General features: G+C 39.5%; 1 protein-coding gene across 1 annotated transcript in view; it reads right to left on the minus strand.

Moving 5' to 3' along the window:
• The window catches only part of DOK7 (docking protein 7), a 91,087-nt gene that overhangs the window by 13,155 nt on the left and 54,879 nt on the right, over positions 1–23,053 (minus strand). The window contains exon 8 of the mRNA XM_039542670.1: positions 7,631–7,673. Coding sequence (XP_039398604.1) covers positions 7,631–7,673 — 43 coding nt within the window. The remainder of the gene's footprint in view (positions 1–7,630; positions 7,674–23,053) is intronic.

The following is a 23,053-nucleotide window of genomic DNA, read 5'->3' on the forward strand; positions in this document are numbered from 1 at the left end:
CCCCATAATCATGATATTGTCTAAACCAGTGGTTCTCAAACTAGGGCCGCTGCTTGTTCAGGGAAAGCCCCTGGCGGGATGGGCCGATTTGTTTACCTGCCGCGTCCACAGGTTCGGCTGATCACGGCTCCCACTGGCCGCAGTTCGTGATCCCAGGCCAATGGGGGCTGCGGGAAGTGGCGCAGGCCGAGGGACATGCTGGCCGCCCTTCCTGCGGCCCCCATTGTCCTGGAGCGGCAAACCGCGGCCAGTGGGAGCTGCGATCAGCTGAACCTGCGGACACGGCAGGTAAACAAACTGGCCCAGCCTGCCAGGGGCTTTCCCTGAACAAGCGGCAACCTCAGTTTGAGAACCACTGATCTAAACAGTTTATGGTGCTTTGTGGTGCCAGGAAAAGCCAGGCAGGGGTCTCTATCATATATAAAGAATAGAAAATTCCCCATGCTGATTAACCCTCTCGGGTCCAATCCTTCAGTCCTTGGAAGGCGTTAAGGCTGGCATTTTCATTGTTTCCTATCTCAGGTGCCTCTCTTTAGGTGCACTATTTGACATATGTATTTTTAAAAGTGCATTAGATGCGTCTGCTGTAAAAATGTTGATGCACCCCAAGTCCAGGATCTGTGTAGGCTGAGGATGTAGGTCATGAGAATGGATTTCCTTAAAGGCAAAACCCTGGCGCCCACACCATGCTGGCACACAAGAGTCTGCACCACAGAGTTGAGATCTGCAGGCTCCCTGCATCTCAGCACTAGGGGAGCTGGGGCAGGCGGGGAATAGAGGTAGGAGACTACTAGAGCAGCTTATCTGTGTAGTCACAGCTCCACCGCCCTTTGACTCCCATGGAGCAGGGATTAGGAACTATGGGCTCTACTTCCACTCTGAAGATGAAATAGCAGCCACTGAGTGATTCAGCAAGTGTCCATGGTGTTAGAAGTGTTCCCTTCTCGCCCCAACACAGATCCCATTATTCAGATGTGCACTCAGGCCAAGATTTAGCCCTTAAATAAAATATATAAACTGATTAAAATTCTGTATCAGTTTATCTACACTTTTTCTGAGCTCATTTCTTTTTTCTAAAGGAATTTTAATTGTGTTCGCATAAGATTCGGTACAGTCAAGCAAGAGAAAGTCATATGACAGAAGATTATTTATTATTAATCAATTTCTCATCATAAAAACTCTGCTACATTAAAATCTCTATCACTGCCAAGGATAACATATTAACTGTGGACAATGTTCAAAATATAATCCTTTTTTGGTCTGTAAGCGTGTGGACTCACCCCTGTGGCACCTCCTGGTGGTCTCTGTCGGGAATTAGCTCGTCCTGCTTCCGGAGTGCCCTCTACAAGCCGGTGATCCGCCTTTCTGGTAGCTCCCGTGTCCCTCACGGGACCCCAGTTCCCCTTTATCTGGGATGCTGCCCCTCTGGCAGTAACCCCTCAAACTCAGGGTCTTCCCACCCTGGGGGAACCCCAACCCCCTATTCCCACTTTCCCTCAGTGTAAGGCTACTGCCACTCACCAACTAGCCCCTGTTCCCCGGGGCACATTGCAGTGTTAGCCACTCATCACTGGCAAGGCGAGGTTTGGACCTGCTGCCTTTCTCTGCAACCCAGTACCTCTATGGGGCCTTGGACAAGGCCCTGCAGCCTGGAGCTCCCCAGCCCCTCTGGCCTTTCCCCAGCCCTGCCTTACTCTAGGTACCCTGAGCTTCCCAGCAGCCAGGCCCTTCTCTCTCTGAAAGCAGAGAGAGGAGTCTGGGCTCCTGGTCCACTGCCCTCTTATAAAGGCCAGCTGTGGCCTGATTGGGGCGTGGCCCAGCTGTGGCTACTTCCCCAATCAGCCCAGGTTTCAGAGCTGCAGCCCTCTCCAGGGCTGCTTTCAAGCCCTTCAGGGCAGGAGCGGGTGACCACCCCGCTACATGGTCCAATAAAATATTACAATCTACTGTATCTACTGTAGGATGGGGGATAAATTTCCTGCCATGCTTTTGTGAATTATAAATTACCTTCAGCTTTGTCAGTGGCCACCAAGTCACCATGGGGCAGATTCTTCTCTTGCAGTGATCTAAGTCAGGAAAAACCCCTCTGAAATCAATGAAGGTACACCAGTAACTAGCTTCAAGAGAGGGGAACGAGGCTGAACAGTTCTGCAGTAAAAGAGATGTGCTCCTAAAAAGCCTCTTCTTTCTTTTTCTTCTTCTTCATAAGAGCTAAATTACCAGCTAGTTTGGTTTAATTTCAGCACTCATTCCCTCTCTGTTATATACGTCATTTTAAGCTGTCTTGGGTTTCTCTCTTCCATTCTTTATCTACATAAGAACAATTTAACCAAGATACCATGTTCATAATTAGCATCCTGACATTTCAGTGCATTCCATTCCATGGCACTGTTTTGCCTTTATTCCCTTATTCATCCTCCAGAACATTTCCAAGTTAAGCTTTATGCAGCTTTTATATAACAAGCAAAGGAGTTGTCATGTGGAGAAAGCTCTGTAGTGAGGCAGATTACACTGATCATTGGAAAGATGAAAAAAGGGAACTGCACACAGAAGAAATGGAAAAGTTTTAATGATGATGAAGCCTAATTATATTCAGATTCACTGCTTTAGGGGGGATTATCTGCTACAGTTCTAATTAAGTTCCTGATTTGAAGGCAAAATTCTGTCCAACTCCTATGAGTGTAAAAAGTGGTGGCAGCAATTGTGAGGCCACCACAACTTTGTCCCAATACATAGATCCTATGCAAGGCTAGAGTCACCACTTGTACTAGTTGTTGCAAAAGATGGGGAGGTGGAGGGAATATTGGCCTGTCCTTTTCAGCACTTGCCAGCAGAGCTTGCCCTAATCAGAAGGGACTTTATGCTGCTCCTTCTTCCAAGTTGGTTCTATGGCCGCACTACTGGCTCCTGGAGGCATCTTGCTTACTTGAGCACACATGTACCTACAGGGAACAGCTCCATTCTGCCCCCTCCCATGGATACTATCACAATGCCATAAGGGAGTTCAGGATATCTTAGTCCTGCAAATCCAGCAGAACCAAGTTTTCCAGGGAGTCTACTTCCACCTCATTCTGCTCAGCCTTGCTAAAGTTTTTACAACAGATAGAACACATGATTTTAAAACAGAATTAAATTATTCACCTCACCAGGTTATTTTGCACTTAGTAGCAGTTCTTGAAAGACGTTTGAACAAAAGTGTTATTCATTGACATATTTGTGAACACTTCTTCCACAGCATGTTTGAGTTGCTATTAGAATTAAATACATTTCTTTTAAGCTAATGGATCTACTGTTCACCATATGTAACCACTAGCAATTAACTGAGAAATGTTTAACCTATTGTGTTCGTGCCACTGGTAGCTGAACATGTAACTCCAGTTGTTTATTCAAAACTGAAGTGGTTAGCAAAAGAAATGTTTTATAGAGCAAAGAGAACTTCATAGCACTGCAAAGATGTCTTTGCATTTGTGCAAGGTATTTATGTGCATAGTTAGTGCAATTGTTTATGTAAATTGAGGATTAAGATGCACAAAGAAACAGGCATGTGACTAATTGGGTTGCTGCATGTTCAGGTAACAGAATTGTGCATGCAGTTACATACACAAATTATACACATGAATGTGTACATCTTGCACCATGGCTTTTTGTGTGCATGGCCTATTTGGCCAATTCATTAGATCAGTAACCTCAAATTAAGTGATTTTCTCAAACCTCCTGGTCAGAGACGGTCATTAGTTTGGCACCAGCAAAAGAAAGGCAGGGGATGAAAACGGAGATAAAAATATATGTAATAAAGAAATGTGGGGAAGCGCTAATGAGGCTCCCTAAGCCTGGTACAATTCTTTGAAATACAGTTGGATAACAAGGGACCTTCAGCACGTGACCTGGATTAAAGATGAAGGAAGCAAGATATCCGGATAGTATTACTTTCCAAAGCATTGCAACACATCAGGTTCAGTTACATTTGATGAGTCTGCAAATACAAAGACAATACTTTAAAAGGAAACATCTGAGATTAATAAAGATGAGACACCGAGAAAGAAGTTGTGTGGGTTTCTTATATAGAATTTAAGAAAAAATTCCAAAGCTGCAGTTATAAAAAAGTAGAGATGAAGATATCACAAAGGAGGCTAAGAAAATAAAAGGTAGATGAAGGAATAATTTAAAAAAAAAAGATTGTTTAGACTTCTATAAAACTGTCCTTCCCTTCCTTTGCCATTCTTTAATTTTCGGACCTTTATTTATCTTGCCCACTAATTACATTCAAATCACCACTTTTCTTTATCTTGCTGATTTCTCCTTCTTTCTGTCAGACGATGAATTATATTGATCCATTTTCAATTAATATTCTTGCCATGCATCTTTGCTTGTGTCAATGACTTTCAAATCTTCTCACCCTTTAAAGGAAAGATCTATTTTCTCACTAGGTGAATATTTAATTGTAAATTTCGAGAGAGCTTTGCATCTGTTTCCCATTTTCCTTGTGTTCAGATGGATAACAGGGAGAAAATTGTAAATTTTCAAAGAAATTTCTCTTAGAGGCACATTTATAATAATGTTGGGTGACACTCTTTCTCTGCTGCAAAAATTATTATAATTCCAACAAGGTTTTTCTTTATGTATACTTTTTTAAAATTATGGCAGAATTCTTCATGTCATGAACATCTTGAACTTCTGAACTACATCAGTGGGTTTATGTAATGTACTATTAGATTTGCTTTGCTTAGATGAGCAAACATTTCCTGTAGATACAGCCATTATACTCTCATTATGATTACATTTTCTTTGCTAAAAGATAACATGTTGAAATATACTCAGAGGCAAAACCACAGCATACTCTTCCTTTTGCCAGCTTCATTACATGCATTTATATTATGGTCCCATTAATAATTCCACTATTGTTTTTGTTCTGTTGAAGTTGTCATTTGACTTTTAAATTACTTGGGGCTAGATTGTTATACCATTACTCACATTAAGTAGTACTCTTAGGGCTTGTCTCCACTTACCAGGGGATCGACGCACGGCGATCAGTCCACCGGGGATCAATTTAGCGGGTATAGTGAAGACCCGCTAAATCGACTGCTGATCGCTCTCCCATCAACTCCAGTACTCCAATGGAACGAGAAGTGTAAGGTAAGTCGATGGGTTAGTTTTCCGTCAACCTAGCACGATGTAGACACCACAATAAGTTGACCTAAGGTACATTGACTCCAGCTACGTTATTCACATAGCTGGAGTTGCATAACTTAGGTTGACTTAGCCCCATAGTGTAGCCTGCCCTTAGTATCCCCATTCATTTCAATGTGACTACTCAAGGAGTAAGGTACTACTAACAAGAGTAACAATCCAGCCCTTGGTATTATATCCTCCTGCCATGCACTGGAATTATTCCATAACTTCTGAGTATCATCAATGTAAGAAAATGCCTATTTGCTTAAATAAAATGTTCTAGTGCTTACTATATAAAAAAGCCAAAAAGTATGAAGTATTTTTTCAAGAAGGGTGGTCTCCCTTTTGCTGGCCCAGCATGCCCCCAGGAAATCTGCACATTAATTGTAAGCACAAATCTGTGTGTGTGCGTACCTCTACCTACTTGACAGCAGGCACAAATCAGGCAATTAGAGATACAAATACTCGCCAGATGAAAATATACCACAGATAAAAAGTGCAAGTTCCCACAATCAAGTGATCCTTTTTGAAGATGCAATTTACACCTGTATCTTGTGCTCCTGCAAAAATACTGAAGGTACAAATACTGGTACTTAGACAACTACTTCCTCTGCACACAAAATCAAGGAGTAAGTAGTCTTTGTGCTATTATTTGAACCTATAGTTCATTTGCAGGTTGAAATAATGGCATCCCAAATATTGCAGCTAAAAATTGCAACTACAAATGAGAGGCCTTGCTAAATTTTAGTCCTTAATTAGTTTAAATTTCATTTTTTCTATTTTATAAACATTTCCATCATAAAGCAGACCTCTAATTTCTTTAGAGTAACATTACTAAATATTAGAAGACTGGGTAGTAGAAGGAAAGAGGACAAAATTAGAAGCAGTAATCCAAATTCTGTTTTCTGTTATACCTGTATAAACCTGGAGTAACTCCACTGACTTTACTGCAGTAACAGAGGACAAGACTTGCCATATGGGTCTAAATGGATTTCCTACATCTTACATAATGCAAATCGTTCCACTAACAAGTGATCTTCATTAGAAAGACTTTCCGGTGCTAAGAAAACTGTTTGAGTCGTTCATTCTGGAATCAATCTACTCATAAGCTTTAGAAGAAGGATAGATGGTGTAAAGTGAGAAACAAATATGTAAACACAATTTTTTGTTTGTTTTGTTTTTTTATGTATATCAGAAGCAGGAAACCTGGGACAAAATCAGTGGGTCCATTGGACTACCAGGAAGTAAAGGGAGCAGTTAAGGAAGATAAGGATGTTGCAGAGTTGCTAAACAACTTCTTTGCAACTGTCTTCACCGAAGACAACATGGGGGTGCTATATACCCCAGACTGACTGTACTCTTTTCAGATAATAAAGATGAAATCTTATCAGAGATCGAGATGATTCATAGATTCCAAGCCCAAAGGGAATATTATGATCATCTACTCTGACCTTCTGTATAACACAAGCCATAGAATGTCCCCAAAAATAATCCCTAAAACATATATTTTAGAAAAACATCCAATCTTGATTTGAAAATACTTAGTGATGGAGAATCCACCACCACCCTTGGTAAATTGTTCCAATGGTTAATTATCTCACCTTTAAAAAATTACGCCTTATTTCCAGTCTGAATTTGTATAGCTTCATCTTCCAGCCATTAGATCGTGTTATACCTTTCTCTGAAAGAGAAGGTGCTGGAACAATATGGTAAATTAGACAGAGACCTTAGGGAGGGTAAGATATTTTACTGACAGACATAGTTTCCATGCAAAGTACATAACACGTTGTCGTTACCTAAATAACTTGAGGTCATAGTTAATCTTGTGAGCCAGATTTGTAGCTTCTTTTCCAGCTTTTGTGAATCAGTGTAGTTCCACAATGGAGCTGTACTGATTTACACTAGTTGAGGATCTGGCCCTGTGCATCTGAATGTTATTTAGAGGACTTCGATGTGTACATTATGAATGGTTCTATGTGCGCAGTGAAAGAAAGCTCGTTATGGAGGTGAAGAGTCTTTGGGTGCCTGAGGATATGAATGAGTTTGGGTGGAAGGCATGTGAATTGAGTTTACTCTGGATGCTACTGGAGCCTTAACCATGACCTTATTGATTGTATTGGTAGGAAATGCACTTGAGCAACCTTACCTCTAAATTAAATACTTTTTTCAAGTTTGTGAACCTATGCCTTGTGTTGAACAGCAGTTAAAAGACACTACAGGTTTTTAATATATTTTATAAAAATGTAAATCATACAGACTGCACTAGAATAACCAACTGCAGGGGGAATCCTTTCCCGCAAAGAAACTCAGTCCCGAATGTACAGTCTTTACATGGTCCACAATCCTACAGACTGCAGGATTTGGCCTTCAATTTGCCTCTCTCCTCCCCCACCACCACCTTTTTGGCAAATTGGGATTGCAAATAGTACTTAGCAAACCAATCAACTAAATGGGCTCCTACCTGGGAGAGCTGGTAAGACTCCAGACTGTAAAACTGCTGTTCCCTAAACAAAACAGAAAGGGTTAGCATGAAATTTCTCTTTACATGTAAAAAAGGTTACACAAAAGTACAATCAACATTGTGAAGGAATCTTTAGTTATGCAAAAAGCCTTTTTAAAATCCGGAACAGCAACAAATGTACCCTGGAAAAAATGTATAAAAAAATACCTATATGAAATGTCTACAATATACTTTTAAGGGTCACTAACATTACTTTGACTGCCATGAAACATACATAAACAGCTGTTCTGACACTCAGCACTGATTATGAATTAAGCGGAAAAAAGCATCTTAACTCTGTAATTCAAGATTAGATAAAATCAAAATTAGAACAACAGGTTTAATGTATGTGTGCTTGAGTCTCTCCATATGCAATATAATAGATCACATTCAACTCGCCACACGCAGCTTTAGACTTCCCAAAAAATCTGAAATTATTTTTCTCAATCAGTAGAAAACAAAATAAAACTGTCCACATTAATTATTAGCTACATTAAAATTCAAGTCACATGGAATTCCTGCAGGAAACATGCACAAAGAAAACATGTTATTTTAAAATCTAAAAAACATGATGCGATATGCCACTGGGTGACACTGTAGTGTGGCACCAAACACTGATGACTGGGGGAAACTGTGGGATGATTCATTATTTGTGAGAAAAATCTAAGCACTGTGGCAGATGTACAGCTCAAGTTTTTACTAGTAATTAATCTGTTAGGTGATCTTCAAAAGGCTGTTATAATTTTTATTCTAGCATCCCTATATCTTTTCCAATGCCTATATAATGTCAGACTTTGCTTATGCTTTTTTGGTTGATAACACATTAATTCAGGGAAAAACTCATGCAATAAAAATCTTTCAGTTTATTTACTTCCTTCAAGTTCTTATTCTCAGGTGCCTACCTCTGTTCAGAAGTTATATACATAAATTCAGTACAAAATAAATAAATACAGCATTAGGGGCCTGATCCAACTCCCATTAAAGTAAATGGAAAGACTCCCATTTACTTGGATGGGAGTTGGATTGGGCCCTAAAGATAAGAAGAATAAATATTGGTTCAGTAATGAAGAGAAGGTTAATTACCTTGTGCGGTAACTGAGGTTCTTTGAGATGGTTGTCCCTGTGGGTGCTCCACTTTAGGGCATCAAGACAGCTATAGCGGAGCACCCACAAGGCCACTCTCCAAGAAGAACTATTCATTAGAAAGAACTCTGCTCAATGTTAAACAACAAGAGAAAAGTATTTAGATTTGCAATGCAAAACCATCTCTAACTGTGGGAAGAGCCCACAGGAGGCAGTTTCAAGCCTTAACTGACTCCACTACAGTCATGAAATCTAAAGCTTCAATATTTACTTGTGTAATCATGCTTGCTATATTTTTTAACATTTGGGAGATTGATTATGAGCAATCGTTTACACTGGAAGGAAAGAAAACACTCTATAAAAAGAAGCAGAGTCAAGATTTCATTTCTGAAAGATAAATCCAGCAGCATTTCAGAAAAAGAAAAGAGCATTTGCTCAAATTAAACTCAAGTGTTGCTGTTCATTTCTATAGTTACTGAATGCCAATCTACAAGTGGATGCATTTCAGTGGTGAGTAAAATGTTTTTTTATATATGTAAAGTCTGAAAAGTGTTTGAGTTCCTTTGAGAGGAAAAAGAACAGGAGTACTTGTGGCACCTTAGAGACTAACAAATTTATTTGAGCATAAGCTTTCGTGGGCTACAGCCCACTTCTTCAGATGCACAGAATGGAACATATAGTTAGGAGATATATATACATACAGAACATGAAAAGGTGGAAGTAGGCTAATTAATTAAGATGAGCTATTATCAGCAGGAGAAAAAAAAAACTTTTGTAGTGATCATCAAGATGGCCCATTCCAGACAGTTGACAAGAGGTGTGAGGATACTTAACATGGGGAAATAGATTCAATCTGTGGTTGCTATTATAAGGGGAGTGGATATATTTCAGTTGCCTAACTTTTTCATTATAATAGATTTTTGCAACCGTTTTTGAGAAGCTATAATATCTCCATTTTAATTCTGCAAGGGTGACTTCCTTATAGGGTGATCAGATGTCCCGATTTTACAGGGACATCTGATGTTTGGGTCTTTTTCTTATACAGGCTCCTATTACCCCCCACACACCCTGTCCCGATTTTTCACACTCGCTGTCTGGTCACCCTACTCCCTGAGGCTAGAGAAGTGCTTTTATTTTTGTCCCATGACAACTCAGGTTTGCTAGGTTATAATATGGTCACAATCACCACAGTTCTCACTTGTGTTCCTCAGAAAAATTTTGGAAGACTGGACATGAATATTCTAAAGCCAGGCCCATGTTACCACAAAAACAGCAGCTGCCAGTTAATTTAGTTAATCCAGTACCTCAAGTGATAGATTACAGTGCTGTAGATTTAGGGTTCACACCCTGCTAATGATGAGGGGTTGTATATATCAGAATTTGTTTTTACCTTTTTCCTTTAAAAAAAAACAAATTACATAATTACATACACAAAACCTGTGTTCAAAGAACATTTTATTTAGCTTGCGAAGTCAAGCACTCACCAGTGAGAAAAAGCTAGATTTCTGGTTGCCAGAGCAACTTTAATATTCCCCCATTGTGCATATGAATTATGATGACATCAAAAAGGCTGAGGTTTTTAATGCCTATTTCTCTTCAGCTTTCACTAAAAAGTTTAATAATGATCAGATACTTAACACAGTTAATATTAACAATACGGAGAATGGAACACAAGCCAGAAAAGGGAAAGAACAAGATAAAGACTATTTAGATAACTTAGATGTATTCAAGTTGGCAGGGCCTGATGAAATTCACCCTAGGGTATTTAAGGAACTAGCTGAAGAAATCTCCAAACTATTAGTGATTATGTTTGATAACTCATGGAGGATGGGGGAGGTCCCAAAGGACTGGAGAAGGGCAAACATAGCATGTATCTTTAAAAAGGGGAACAAAGAGGACCTAGGGAATTATAGACCAGTCAACCTAACTTAAATACCTGGAAAGATACTGGAGCAAATTATTAAACAATTAATTGGTAAGCACCTAGAGGATAATGGGGTAATATGTAATAGTCAGCATGGATTTGTCAAGAACTAAATCATGCCAAACCAACCTGATTTCCTTCTTTGACAGGGATACTGGCCTAGTGGATAAGGTGAAAGCTGAAGACATTATATGTCTTGATTTTAATGAGGCTTGTGTCACAGTCCTACAACATTCTCATAAGCAAACTGCGGAAATGTGGTCTAGGATAAATTACTATAAGGTGGATTCATAATTGATTGAAAGACTATACTCAAAGAGTAGTTATCAATGGTTCTCTGGGACGGTGTATCAAGTGGGGTCCTGCAAGACTATGTCCTGAGCCCAGTAGTATTCAATATTTTTATTAGCAAGAGATTAAGCTTATAAAATTTGTGGATAATGCCAAAATGGGGGTGGTTGCAAGGACTTTGGAGGACAGGATTAGAAGTCAAAGCAACCAGGACAAATTGGAGAATTGGTCTGAAATGAACAAGATGAATTTCAATAAAGACAAGTGTAAAGTACTACATTTAGGACAGAAAAATAAAATTTACAAATACAAGATGGAGAATAACTGGCGAGGCAGTAGTGCTCTGAAAAGGATCTGGGGTTCTTAGTGGATCACAAATTGAATATGAGTCAACAATGTGATGCAGTGTTGAGGCAAATATTCTTGGCTGTATTAACAGAAGTATCATTTATAAGATATGGGAGGTAACTGTCCCACTCTACTCAGCATTGATGAGGCCTCAGCTGGAGCACTGTATCCAGTTTTGGGTGCCACACCCAAGAAAGATGTAGACAAATTGGAGAGAAGCCAGAGTAAAGCAACAAAAATGAGAAAAGCTTTAGAAAAACTGACATCTGAGGAAAGGTTAAAAAACTGGGCATGTTTAGCCTTGAGAAAAGAAGACGGGGAGGGGGGGACGGACACCTAATAGTCTTAAAATATGTTAAGGGATATTTTAAAGAGGATGGTGATCAATTGTTCACCATGTCCACTGAAGGTAGGATAAAATGTAATCAGCTTATCTGCAGCAAGGGAGATTTAGGTTAGATATTAGAAAAAACTTTCTAACTCTAAGGATAGTTAGGGCTGGAATAGTCTTCCAAGGAAGACTGTGGAATCCAACATCCCTGGAGGTGTCTAAGAACAGGTTAAGTCAAGGATCCTTCCTGCCCTGAATTAAAATGAGACAGCCCCTTCCTCATTCAGCATACAGGATGGATGTCTAAAGGGCCAGAATTAAATGGCAACCTGTAGAGCATTCTTTTAACTTTTTTGTCAAAGAACAGTCATATAAATACACAGCAAGATATTACAAGTCCTGAGAAAGTGAGAGGTAGGAAGCAGGTATGGTGGTAGTAAACTGAAAGTATTCTAATATTCTGAATAATGTACTATTAATGGATTAGATTTTTCACTTGAAGTTTTCACCTGAAAAGTGGCTTTGGCACCTTCTAACTCAACAGCTCTGCTCCCTGTATGTATTTAAAGTCATAACTATCACATCACTGACAAAAATACGATTTTACTCCTTTTTAGTCCTGTCAGCACTGCAGAAGCTTAACACCTACAGGAGCATGAGTAGGATTCTTTGTTGGCTCATGCACCATCCACAGAATTGTTAATTAAATTTCATTTGCAGAATTGTTAGGGTTGCTGATATGAGAGCTAGAAAGAATTCAGCTGGACTTTCAGATGTCAGGATGAGCTTGCATTACTAGCAGTTCAGAAATCTACCTTTTTACTTGTAAACTGAGCTAATTTGATATGGAAATAATTAATAGCCTCAGAGATTATCCTTTTTTACCTTTTTGTACAGCGTCTAGCACAATGGGTCTGCTAGGTGCTATTACAATACAAATACTAAATAAAATAAAATAATAAAATAATAATAATAATAATAATAATGGGAACACTCAGCTACCATGAGGAGTGTGCTGCAAATGGACAAATAGATATGATAGACAGGAAAAAATATACAGAGAAAAGTCAAATAAATATGATTTTTAGATACAAATGAAAGTAGAATAGTTAGATTACAATAGGTAGATATAAAGATAGACATGGTTAATTAGAAAAGATTAGGTAAAATTAGATTTTAGATACATAGTTCAATTAGATTAGCTAGATTTGAATATCTGGACCAGATTAAGATAAATAAGATTAGATACTAGGTAGAATAAGATATGATTAGATACAACTAGATAGACCAAAAAATGATAAAATTGGTAGAATGAATAACTAGATAGATAGTCACTGAAAAACAACAAACATTGAACCCCATAATGACATTTTTACTGAGTAACTTTGCAGAAAATTGCCATACTCAAATAGAATTGCATTGTCCATCCTTTTATGCAATACGCCATATGTTGCTGTTTCCACACCTTTTGGCCATATCCTACAATCCTTATTTAGGGAAAAATTCCACTCAATCCCTATGACTTTTGCCACAGTAATGACAGCATTGTCAGACCCTTAAGCACTATACAAAAGTTGGGGTTGGGGTGTTCAAGTGAAACAAAAAAAAGTGTTCTTGTCTGTCTGCACCATTTTCCCATTATTGCATAAATTTACAAATGTAACACAACATTCTCAAATACAAAAATGAAAAATATAAAGAGGTGCATAGTATAGATCTGTAAACTATAGTTGGGTCAAAGCAGCAAGAAGATAATTTATCTAACTTAAATTATGTGTATCTTTGTTATGTATAGTATGAAGCTTGGACAATGGAGTATCAAAGTTTATGCATAAATCCAACCATTCTGCTATGACTCATGAAATAATTTAGGTGAAGTAGCTTTCTAATGTAGGCTTTTTTATCTATGACCCAGGAGCTGGGTATTGAAATAATGTAATGCATGGACTTAGTTCAAACAACCTCACCATTACAACACCCACAGTAAACGGATATGTACCGTTTGCGTATTGCACATCATGAACTCCATGTCCAAGGCTATTTTAACTCTGGTAGGGATCTGGTTGCTGTCAGATGACATTCATTTTTGATGTTCTACTTTCAAATATCTTGGGTAGGGTTCAATGATAGATGTCAGATGGACCTACTGATAGGTTGATATACTGGATCGTTATTCACAGATTAGCTCTGTTACTCTGACTAACTACACATAATCTAACTTTGGCATGCATTTCCATGTTTGCAAATAGGGACCATGGCACATGAGTTTTTATGGTCAAAAAAGTATGTTTTGAAATGTGCCTATTCCATAGCAATGTGTTCATCCCGTTTATATTAAGGTGGCTTTTGTCCATTTTAAATCCTATTAAACTGCTGATTTACTTGACCAGATTTCATTTTATACTATAAGCCAGTCAGAAATACCATCACATGTAGACTGAGCAGCTTTTCCTTTCTTAACAGGCCTACAATCTCATTTACAAACTACTGAAATATTAATATACAACAATTGATCTCATCATATGCATCACTTCATACAGCCCCGATCCTGCACTGCTAAAGTTAATGGGAGCTTTGTCTTTCACTTCAGTAGATGCAGGATAAGGCTCAACAGCCCAGGTTCTCTACTCCACCATATAACGTGGTTTAAGCTTGCTGTGTGCCAACTCGATATTTGTGCTGGAGAATGAATTTCCCTGCATAGGGAAATTTCTGACAGCTTTAGACTGATGTAGGTGGCACAGCCACTTCCTAGGCCAGCTGTCCCCCACCTCCTCAGTATAATAAGGGGAGAAGGGAACCTGTTTGGGGCTAGGTGGGTGTGCCAGGAATGTGGTGAAGCCAGGTTCCACTATGCATGATCCCCAGTGGTAAAAGTTAGACTAGATTCCCTGTTGCTTTAACTTCCGCCTGGGCCAAGGAGCCAGGGATAAGGGAGCCACAACAATCTCTTTGCAGCCACCACACTCCACTACTTGTCCAAGCTATGGCTGGATGAATTGGAACCAAAGTTCCTAATTCAGGGCCATACGCACAGGAACACGGAACTGACACACTGGGTCACACTAATGTTCATATAATGTGGTATCCTAACTCTGACAGTGGCTAGCCCCACATGCTTCAGTGAAGATGCAAGAATAACCTGCGTACAAGGAAAGTTTCATTATAGCCCCTCCCCCACACTAGCTCTAGGTTGGCATAAGCCTTGATGCATGAGGATTTATATTCCAGATAGGCTCTCATATCATGTGCAAAATGAAGACATTTGTAGCAACTGACATGAAAAACTGATCTTGAAAGCTGCCAGCTAGACGTTGTGATTGCTCAGTAGGATGGCACCCAGTCAGAGCTAGGGCTGGCTGGAAAACAAGAATTCCATTTTGTGAAAAATTTCGAGGGTTTTGGCATTAGGTTGCATATTGGGACAAAGTTGAAACCCTTGTATATTTAAAAACAAAAACAAAAAAAAACCAGGAAGAGCCAACCTCAAAATATCCAATAGCCCAGTGGTTATAGTCCAATATCAGGCCTGCAGGAGAACATATTTTTTAACCCTAGCCCCTAAAAAAAATGGTAGTCATTAAATGGAGTAGAAAAACCAAAAGTTTATTGTCAAGGTGCTAAAATGAAATAATGTCTAATTAAAAAGGGAAAACTATCCTTCCAACAAGTGAATCAGCTTCTGCTGTTCATAGTACTCAAATGTCTCCAACATCGCCTGCATAGGAACCAAATGTCAGCTCCCTGATACTTTTAGCATTTCTGAGACACCTCAGCCAATGACGACATAAGTAATTACCTGTGCACAACTTTGGATAAGCAAGCCATTCTTTCTGTCCATCCTGGTTTGATGATTTTCAATGGCTCTGTTTTTCTGAGACTAGTGACAGTGTACTTTGTTTCTACTATTGTACAGCTTTTAGGTATAAACTACTTTTGACTAAGACGACAGATGAAGCTTTCCCACAGTCTGGATTCCCTAACTGGAACAAGGCTTGAGACAAATTTCTGAGGCACCAAGCTTTTTCATGTCACCACCAAGCAGTTGATAGTCTTCAAAATGTCACAAAGGATGTTGGCGATATGCTAAGTTTTCAGAACTCTCAAAAGAAACTAGACAACCCTAATAAAAATACTAAGTAGCATACATTATCTTGGACTTGCACTTCAGGGCCATTATACTGAACAAGCTGAAAATACACCCTTCCATGGACAGCTTGACTGCAACTACGTTCAACTGTTTTGTGTGCAGGCAGAATATAATCCTGATATTTCAACATGGTTGAAAAAAGAGTCAGGATAAATTCACAAATGCAGTTATTCAAAATGAGATAGTGGAAACCATGAGTCTTAAATCCAGGAGGGAGATTTCTGAGAAATTTACTGGAAAGTGGTCTACAATTATGGTAATATAAACAACGGAATTCTCCATCAAAGAGCAAGTGATTTTATGGATGTGATATGTGGATGATGACATGAACGCTGAAGAAGAGTTCACTGGATTGTAGAATATAACCTGTACATCTGCAGAGATATATGTGTCAGTAATTAAAGATATACTATTGTGTCTAAATCAGAGGCTCAGCAACTATCATGGACATTATGAGAGTGGTGCGTCTCATGCATATGACGAAGTGGGTATTCACCCACGAAAGCTCATGCTCCAATACATCTGTTAGTCTATAAGGTGCCACAGGACTCTTTATTGCCAAGCATCAATATCCTCTGTCCAAAAAAATGGACTCTCTCTGAAGAAGAACTGGCTTCAATTTCTGAGAACTACCTTGCAGTTTGAGCATCTCCGAAGGTTGCAAAGGATGCAACAAAAGATCCTGAAATGAGCATTCAAACTGATGGTGTAACAACTCAAATGGAAAGCTGAACTTCCTTTTTGGCATTGAACTAGCTTGAAAAGTTCTAAATGTGCTAGATGGTATGTCCAAAACTCTGCAAGTGTCAGACATTTCAGCAACAGAAGGCCAATGTTTTATGAAAATGACACTTAATTTACCTTAGTCCATCCAATCAGATGAAAGCTAGAACTTATTTTGGGAGCAAATCCCCCAGAAAAGTTTCAAGTTGGAGATAAAAGTTCCCAAGAAACTGCTAACAGGCACAGTGAACCCAGTGCAGCAAAGGAATGTTGTATGTATATCTACTTCAAAGTAATTGATTTTACAATGTCCATTAGTCAATCAATATTTGAACAGAAAGGCTACCAAAATATTCAAAATCTTGAAACTCTCATAACTCCAAACATAACAAATGCAATTTCAAGGCCTGCTTCAGGTGAATGGCTCCAATTTCATCTATGATTTTCTGATTACTCAGCTTCATCTGTTGCAAGCCAACTGTCAGCTTACAGAAAGATCACTGAAGTCAGTTCATAAATATCTCAGTTCACTCAGCCAAACCAAATGTCAGCTGTTTTCTGAAGTGATGATGTGGATGAAAATGATTTTGGTGATACCAGCAACCAACACTGTAAGTGAGTGTAGTTTCAGTGCTCTCTGCTATGCTAAAACATGGCTTTGATCCACAATTGGACAATCACACCTCCATATATGATTTTACATATACGCACAGATAAAATTTTATATGTAGCAAGGAAAAAAGCTACAGCTTGCAGATGTTGCAGAGGACTTCATTTCAGGAAACCCAGGGTAAAGATCATTTGGAACATTTTTTTGAATATATAAATCATTATTTTTATTCATGTTCAAAAAAATGAGTACTTTTGTACCATGGCTAAATTTGTCCACTTTTAATAAAGTGAGATAAACAAGCTTCTGTTCCAAACTCAATATTTCCTTTATTTATTTATGCAATCTCTAAATTTCTGGGGAGGCTACTACACTCCCCGGCCCCGATTTATCTATTCAATGAGTAGCTAGTGCATCTGTATGGCAGCAGATCCACTGGCCTCAGTGTGCAACTATCCAGGGAGTCACACTGGTGCTGGAGAATTGGCACACCTGAAATCATGTCTCCCTTCCCTCCTCCACCCAATCTGTATACATTACATATAATAGGTTGCTCTAGTGACACAAGATAGCAGTTCCATTGCAGGCATGGAGGGCTCCACACACCTGCAGTAGGTAGGATTTGACGCCTAGCAAATCACCGCAGCAACAGTACACATGGTGCTCTCTTTCAACCATGATGATTATGAGCACTGTATTCCTGAGGAGAAGGATTGGATAAACCGTGTCTTTTTATGGACACTTAGCCCCAATTTTATATTGTTACGGCACTTTTATGGCTCTGTACAAGCAAGCAATTTTCAGGTGGAGGTGAAGGCATGCTGTGTCATGGTTTCTGTGTTAACATGTAGCTCTTCTATTTACAGTATGTATGGTATCATCAACACTCAGTCCCTCTTTCTCTATTGGTTACATCAACAGGATGGATTAAAATTAAATGCCACTTATATTTGGCACTGACAGCACAATATTTGTTTGTACGGATAGTGGACCATATCCCTCATCCTGTCTGAACTGTGCTCACTGCAAGACTAGGGGAGGTGGGGTGTAATCGTAACCTTTAACCTCCTTCGCATTCCTGCAATGCTAGGGCTGGCAGGGGTTGAAACAGTCTCAGACATAAATTGGAGCAGCCTATAGGCTGCTCTAGCTTATGTCCATCTTTCCATAGCCTCATCCAGCAGCAAGGGATCACAGAGCACAGGGACACTCTAGTCATTCCCCCTTTCTGCTGGATTCACTACAGCATGTCACCTGTGGATTCCCTCTTAAAGGGCCAGATCTGACAGCTTCACAGCTGGTTTGTGCCACTGGAGAGGCCTATTACAGGAACAAAGGGGAGGGGGGCTGAGCCCTCCCACCACAATTGCCTGAGCAACCATAAATCTGGAATTTCCTAACCTTCAAGTGCTTGATGTAGCAACCTAAATAACAGTCTTTTAACGCTGACTTTTATGTAATTATACATAACATATACAGATGTGCTAACAATGGAAACTGCTGTGCAGTCTTATCTATAGTGACGCTTTAGGCCACAATACACCTGGCCTAAAAACTCAGTCAGTCGATCAGGTTTGCATACACCTGTCCCCAGCCAAGTAATCAGGCTCACATGCATCCATTCTTAGACAACCAGACAGGTGCACCTGCACTTGGCTCCAACCTGTCAGGCTGGCCTCACACAATCAATGAATCTGAATGCTTCCAGCCCCAGTCAATCATAAAGGTTCCATTATACCACCAATTACAGCTAAAAAAAATTGTTCAAGCACCTTGCCACCTGACGGAATCTGTGTTAGGCACCCACACTCCCTACACAATGCAGAGAGTAAGCTAGGAGATGATAAATGGGTACACAAAAGCCAGTGCACTGAGCAGGAAGCCACCAAAACTAGCCAATAGGAAATGCCAAGGAGACAGGTATGGCCTAAGCCCCAATCCTCAAAGGGAGTTTGGTGCCTAACTCTGAGATAAAGGGGGTATCTCCTTCTGCTCAGGATTCACAGCCATGAACCCACTCACAGACTTAAGTACCTTAGCCCTCCTTGCAAGAAAACGAGGAGGTGGACCTGGAGTGGTTTCCCCTTTTACCCAATAGGCTAATGGTTAGAGCACTTAACCAGAATGTGGAAGACCTGTATTCAAGTCCCTGTCCTAATGACCATCCTTTTTTATACAAAGTGGACCAGCTTCAATAGGAAAGATTGAGAGAGACCCATTCTAGAATACCCCCTAGCCCAGTGGTTAGGGCACTGCATGTAACATGTTCCACAGTACTTCATAGGCATCATTTAGCATGTCAGAAGATCAACTCCGTTGTTTGTTCAGATTCATAAGCACGTGCCTAATGGTGCCACCCAGATTCACGGTGAGTAGGACCTTAGTATTCAAGTAGCTAGTGAAGCAATCAGACTGTGCAGAGTGAGGTACTATTCAATGTGTGTAATGGTGGAGTAACTAAACCTCAATTTAAATAACAAATCATTTTCTATGTAGAAAACCATGACAGTTTCAAGGCTTAAAGAAAGCCAACATAAATATAGTGCTATAGTTATAAAAAGTTGGCGATCAGTAACTTTGAAAATTCAGTAATTATCCCTGGAATTATTCATTATACTCTTGGACTGTAATGAACAGGAATGACATTTAAAAACAAAAACAAACTGATTTTTTGACCCAATAGATTTTTAACAAGGCTTTTATGTGAGCACAGTGATTGAGTAAAATTCACAGCAGGTTAGACATCATGCACAAGGACCAGTGACTCACTTAAATCCTTCACCTAGGGCTTCAGTGGGCATTTGTCCTTTCCCAGTGAAAAAGAATGAATTTCAGCCAATGGTTATAGTAGAAATTCTGAGGGAATTTCACCATAAAATAGTTTTTGTGCATGCGTAGCTATAGGCTATTAACTTATCACAATTATTTCTACTCGTTCTAAAACATCAGTAACCTAAAAAGCAATTCAAGCAATTATAAAAAAACTAAAACAACATATTTTCCACTGCATGCTAAGTTACTGCCTCCAATAAAACTTTACTGATGAGTGATAGGACCCTGCAAAGCTGGGAAACCCCTGAAGATAACAAACACAGCCGTTTAATTATAGCAGCACTGCTACTGGGCACTTCTACAATAACAAACATACACAGTAAAGCCAGAGGGGATCAAATGTGGAATTGCTACAAAAGCTGGTAGGGACACAGGTCTGGCACCATGCTACAGTTAAAAGAACCTCTGTGTCTGAAGCGTGAACACAGCAAGAAAACTAACAATGGTTTCTGGGGTTTACAATATGCTGTGATTACAACTTTGAAATTTGCAGCTAAGGACTATATTAGTGAGGATCTGCTCCTTGTTCTTTTCCCATTTACACTGTTCTTACAAAGTGACAGATAAACTTCTGCTTTCATGAACCAGCACTAAAAATATACTTGGGCCAGGTCCTCAGACAATGGAGCTGTGCCAATTCATATCAGATGAGGATCTGACTCCTTCCTTCAAGCCCATTTCACGTAAGGAGAGAAAGGAAAAATCTTGTTATAACCTGAGTATCTTTCACCACACAAACAAAGGAACACAATGGGCCATAACAAAACACATGAGCAAGCCAAATCAGAATAAAAATGGAAGCCTTTCATGAAAAACACCTTTGTATCCATTTTCTCTACTTTCTAACTGCTGGATGTTGCCCCTTGTTGAGGTTAGTCAACTTCTCCCAGAAAAAAACAACAGGTAAGGAATTTTCCTCCTGTCATCACTGAATATGTTAAAATAATTAACTAAAATAATGTTTGTCTTCACTATATTAATTTTGCTGTTCATGACTTTTCTCTCATTCTTACTTTTACTTCTGTCCATTTCTCATTCACAGATCCATCACGAACGGGAAATGGCCAGAAGTAAGAAAGAATGGGGGAGAAGACATGAACAGCAAAATTAATATAGTGAAGACAAAAATTATTTTCTGCTCATTCGCAGCCCATCACTAAAGTTAGAATTTGGCACCAGCAATAAAACAATCACAAAACCTGGAGCACTTTGCAGTACTTTGATACTTACCTGGATACAGGGTCTGCCTTGCATGTTTTTTCTGCTGATGAAGAGTAGTGTTGCAAATTATTAATTACTATTATTATCAGGTTTTCTATAGCAATCATCACCCGAATACCCACACGCTGTGCTACAACCCTTACTTTCACTTCAACTGGAGGAATTTTGCAAAGTGCTGCACAAAATTCAGATATGCTGTTGCTAAGCCATCTGGTGAGGATGCTTTTCTGCCCTGGTGTGTCAGATGGAATGTAATGAACAGTCCAAAATTGACTATATTCCTGTTTGCTTAACATTTTCTGGCCTCAGTTCTCTAGTACCTTGGGGCTGCTTAAATCTGTGTGTGTCCTGACAGTGGAGGATTCCCCTCATGTAGGGGAATTTTGGGGTGGCACAGAGCTGCTAGAGTATCCAGTGCAGAGGGGATAACTGGGAAAGAGAGAACCTGGCAGGACTCTTTTATGTCCAGCTGATTCCATGCTGCTGGAACAGTACCTTGAATTCACTGGCAGCTGGCTCCTGTAATTTACATTAAGGACCAGGACCCAAATGCCCCAGGATCAAGGGAGTATAAAAGGCTCTAAAGCCGCTTTTCTATCTGCTCTCTGGACTTGTGTGTGCACACTTCAACCATACCAGAGACTTGACGCCTCCTTTTTCAGTGCTCTTCCTGCCCCTAGTTTGTGCTACTGCTTCTCCTTTGAACGTTTCCGATCTGGAGCCAAAGAAGAGACTATTTCCTGCACCATATGCATTTGTAAGCTCAGAAAACATCCTGTCCTAAACAACAGTTCAATTGGGTGGAATTATTACTATTATATGGATTAAAGTGGCACCTACAACATATACAGTGGAGTCGCATCTTACGCAGGGGTTAGGTTCTAAAGTCAGCGCGTAAGGCGAAAATCACATATAGTCAAAATTACCCTTAAATCGCCCATAAAGTACAGTATACATGGTTTTGTGTACAGTATACAACCCTGTACAGTAATACTATATGTATAAATGTATAATGTATACAGTAATGTACAGTATATAATAAAGAGTACATATGCAAAATATAATTTTACAGTACTGTATTTTTAATTACATAAAAGAGAGAAAGACAGATGGAAGAATGAAAGAATAAAAAAGGAAAACAGTAAACCTAACCACTCACCCTGGATATTCTTGCTAGTCTACGACAATGATGACATTATTGGGGGGTCATCAAGGCTTGATGTCGATCCAGGAGATGATGGGCCAGGCTCATCTGCTGCTCGTTGTTTTTTCTTGAAAAACATAGTGATCGGCAACTGTCGCTGTTGTCTCTTGAGCTGCTCAAACATTTCTTAATATGGTCTCAAATCATCCATAATACTACATGTGATTTTGAGACTTCATTCAATAGAGGGATCATATTCAGAAATTAAATCATTCAAGTGTTTCACTTCTTGGAACACTTCAGCAAATTTATGAAGATTCCAACTTGCTAGCTCTTCCTGTTTGTCATCATCATCTTTGTCTTCTGTAGACAATTTTATCAGTTCCTCTAACTCTTCATTAGTCAATGTTTCTCTAAGGCTCTCAATTAGTTCTTCAATTTCTTCCTCAAGGATGTCGACAAAGCCATCACCACCCACTTGCCTGGCCACCTGAACAATGCGTTTCACTTCATTGTCAATGGTCGGGAAACTCTTAAAATCATTCACACATTCTTTCCATAAGTTTCGCCAACATGCATTGACTGTTTCAGGCTTGATTGCATCCATTGCCTGTTTAATATAAGTGATGCAATCGGCAATATTGAAGGACTTCCAACACTCCATCACATTAAGACTGGGATCAGCATCTATAGCGCTACATATCCGTGAGAATGTAAGCCTCATGTA

Source organism: Mauremys reevesii, linkage group 5 (assembly GCF_016161935.1).
Source record: "Mauremys reevesii isolate NIE-2019 linkage group 5, ASM1616193v1, whole genome shotgun sequence".
In the NCBI taxonomy this organism is placed as follows: domain Eukaryota; kingdom Metazoa; phylum Chordata; order Testudines; family Geoemydidae; genus Mauremys; species Mauremys reevesii.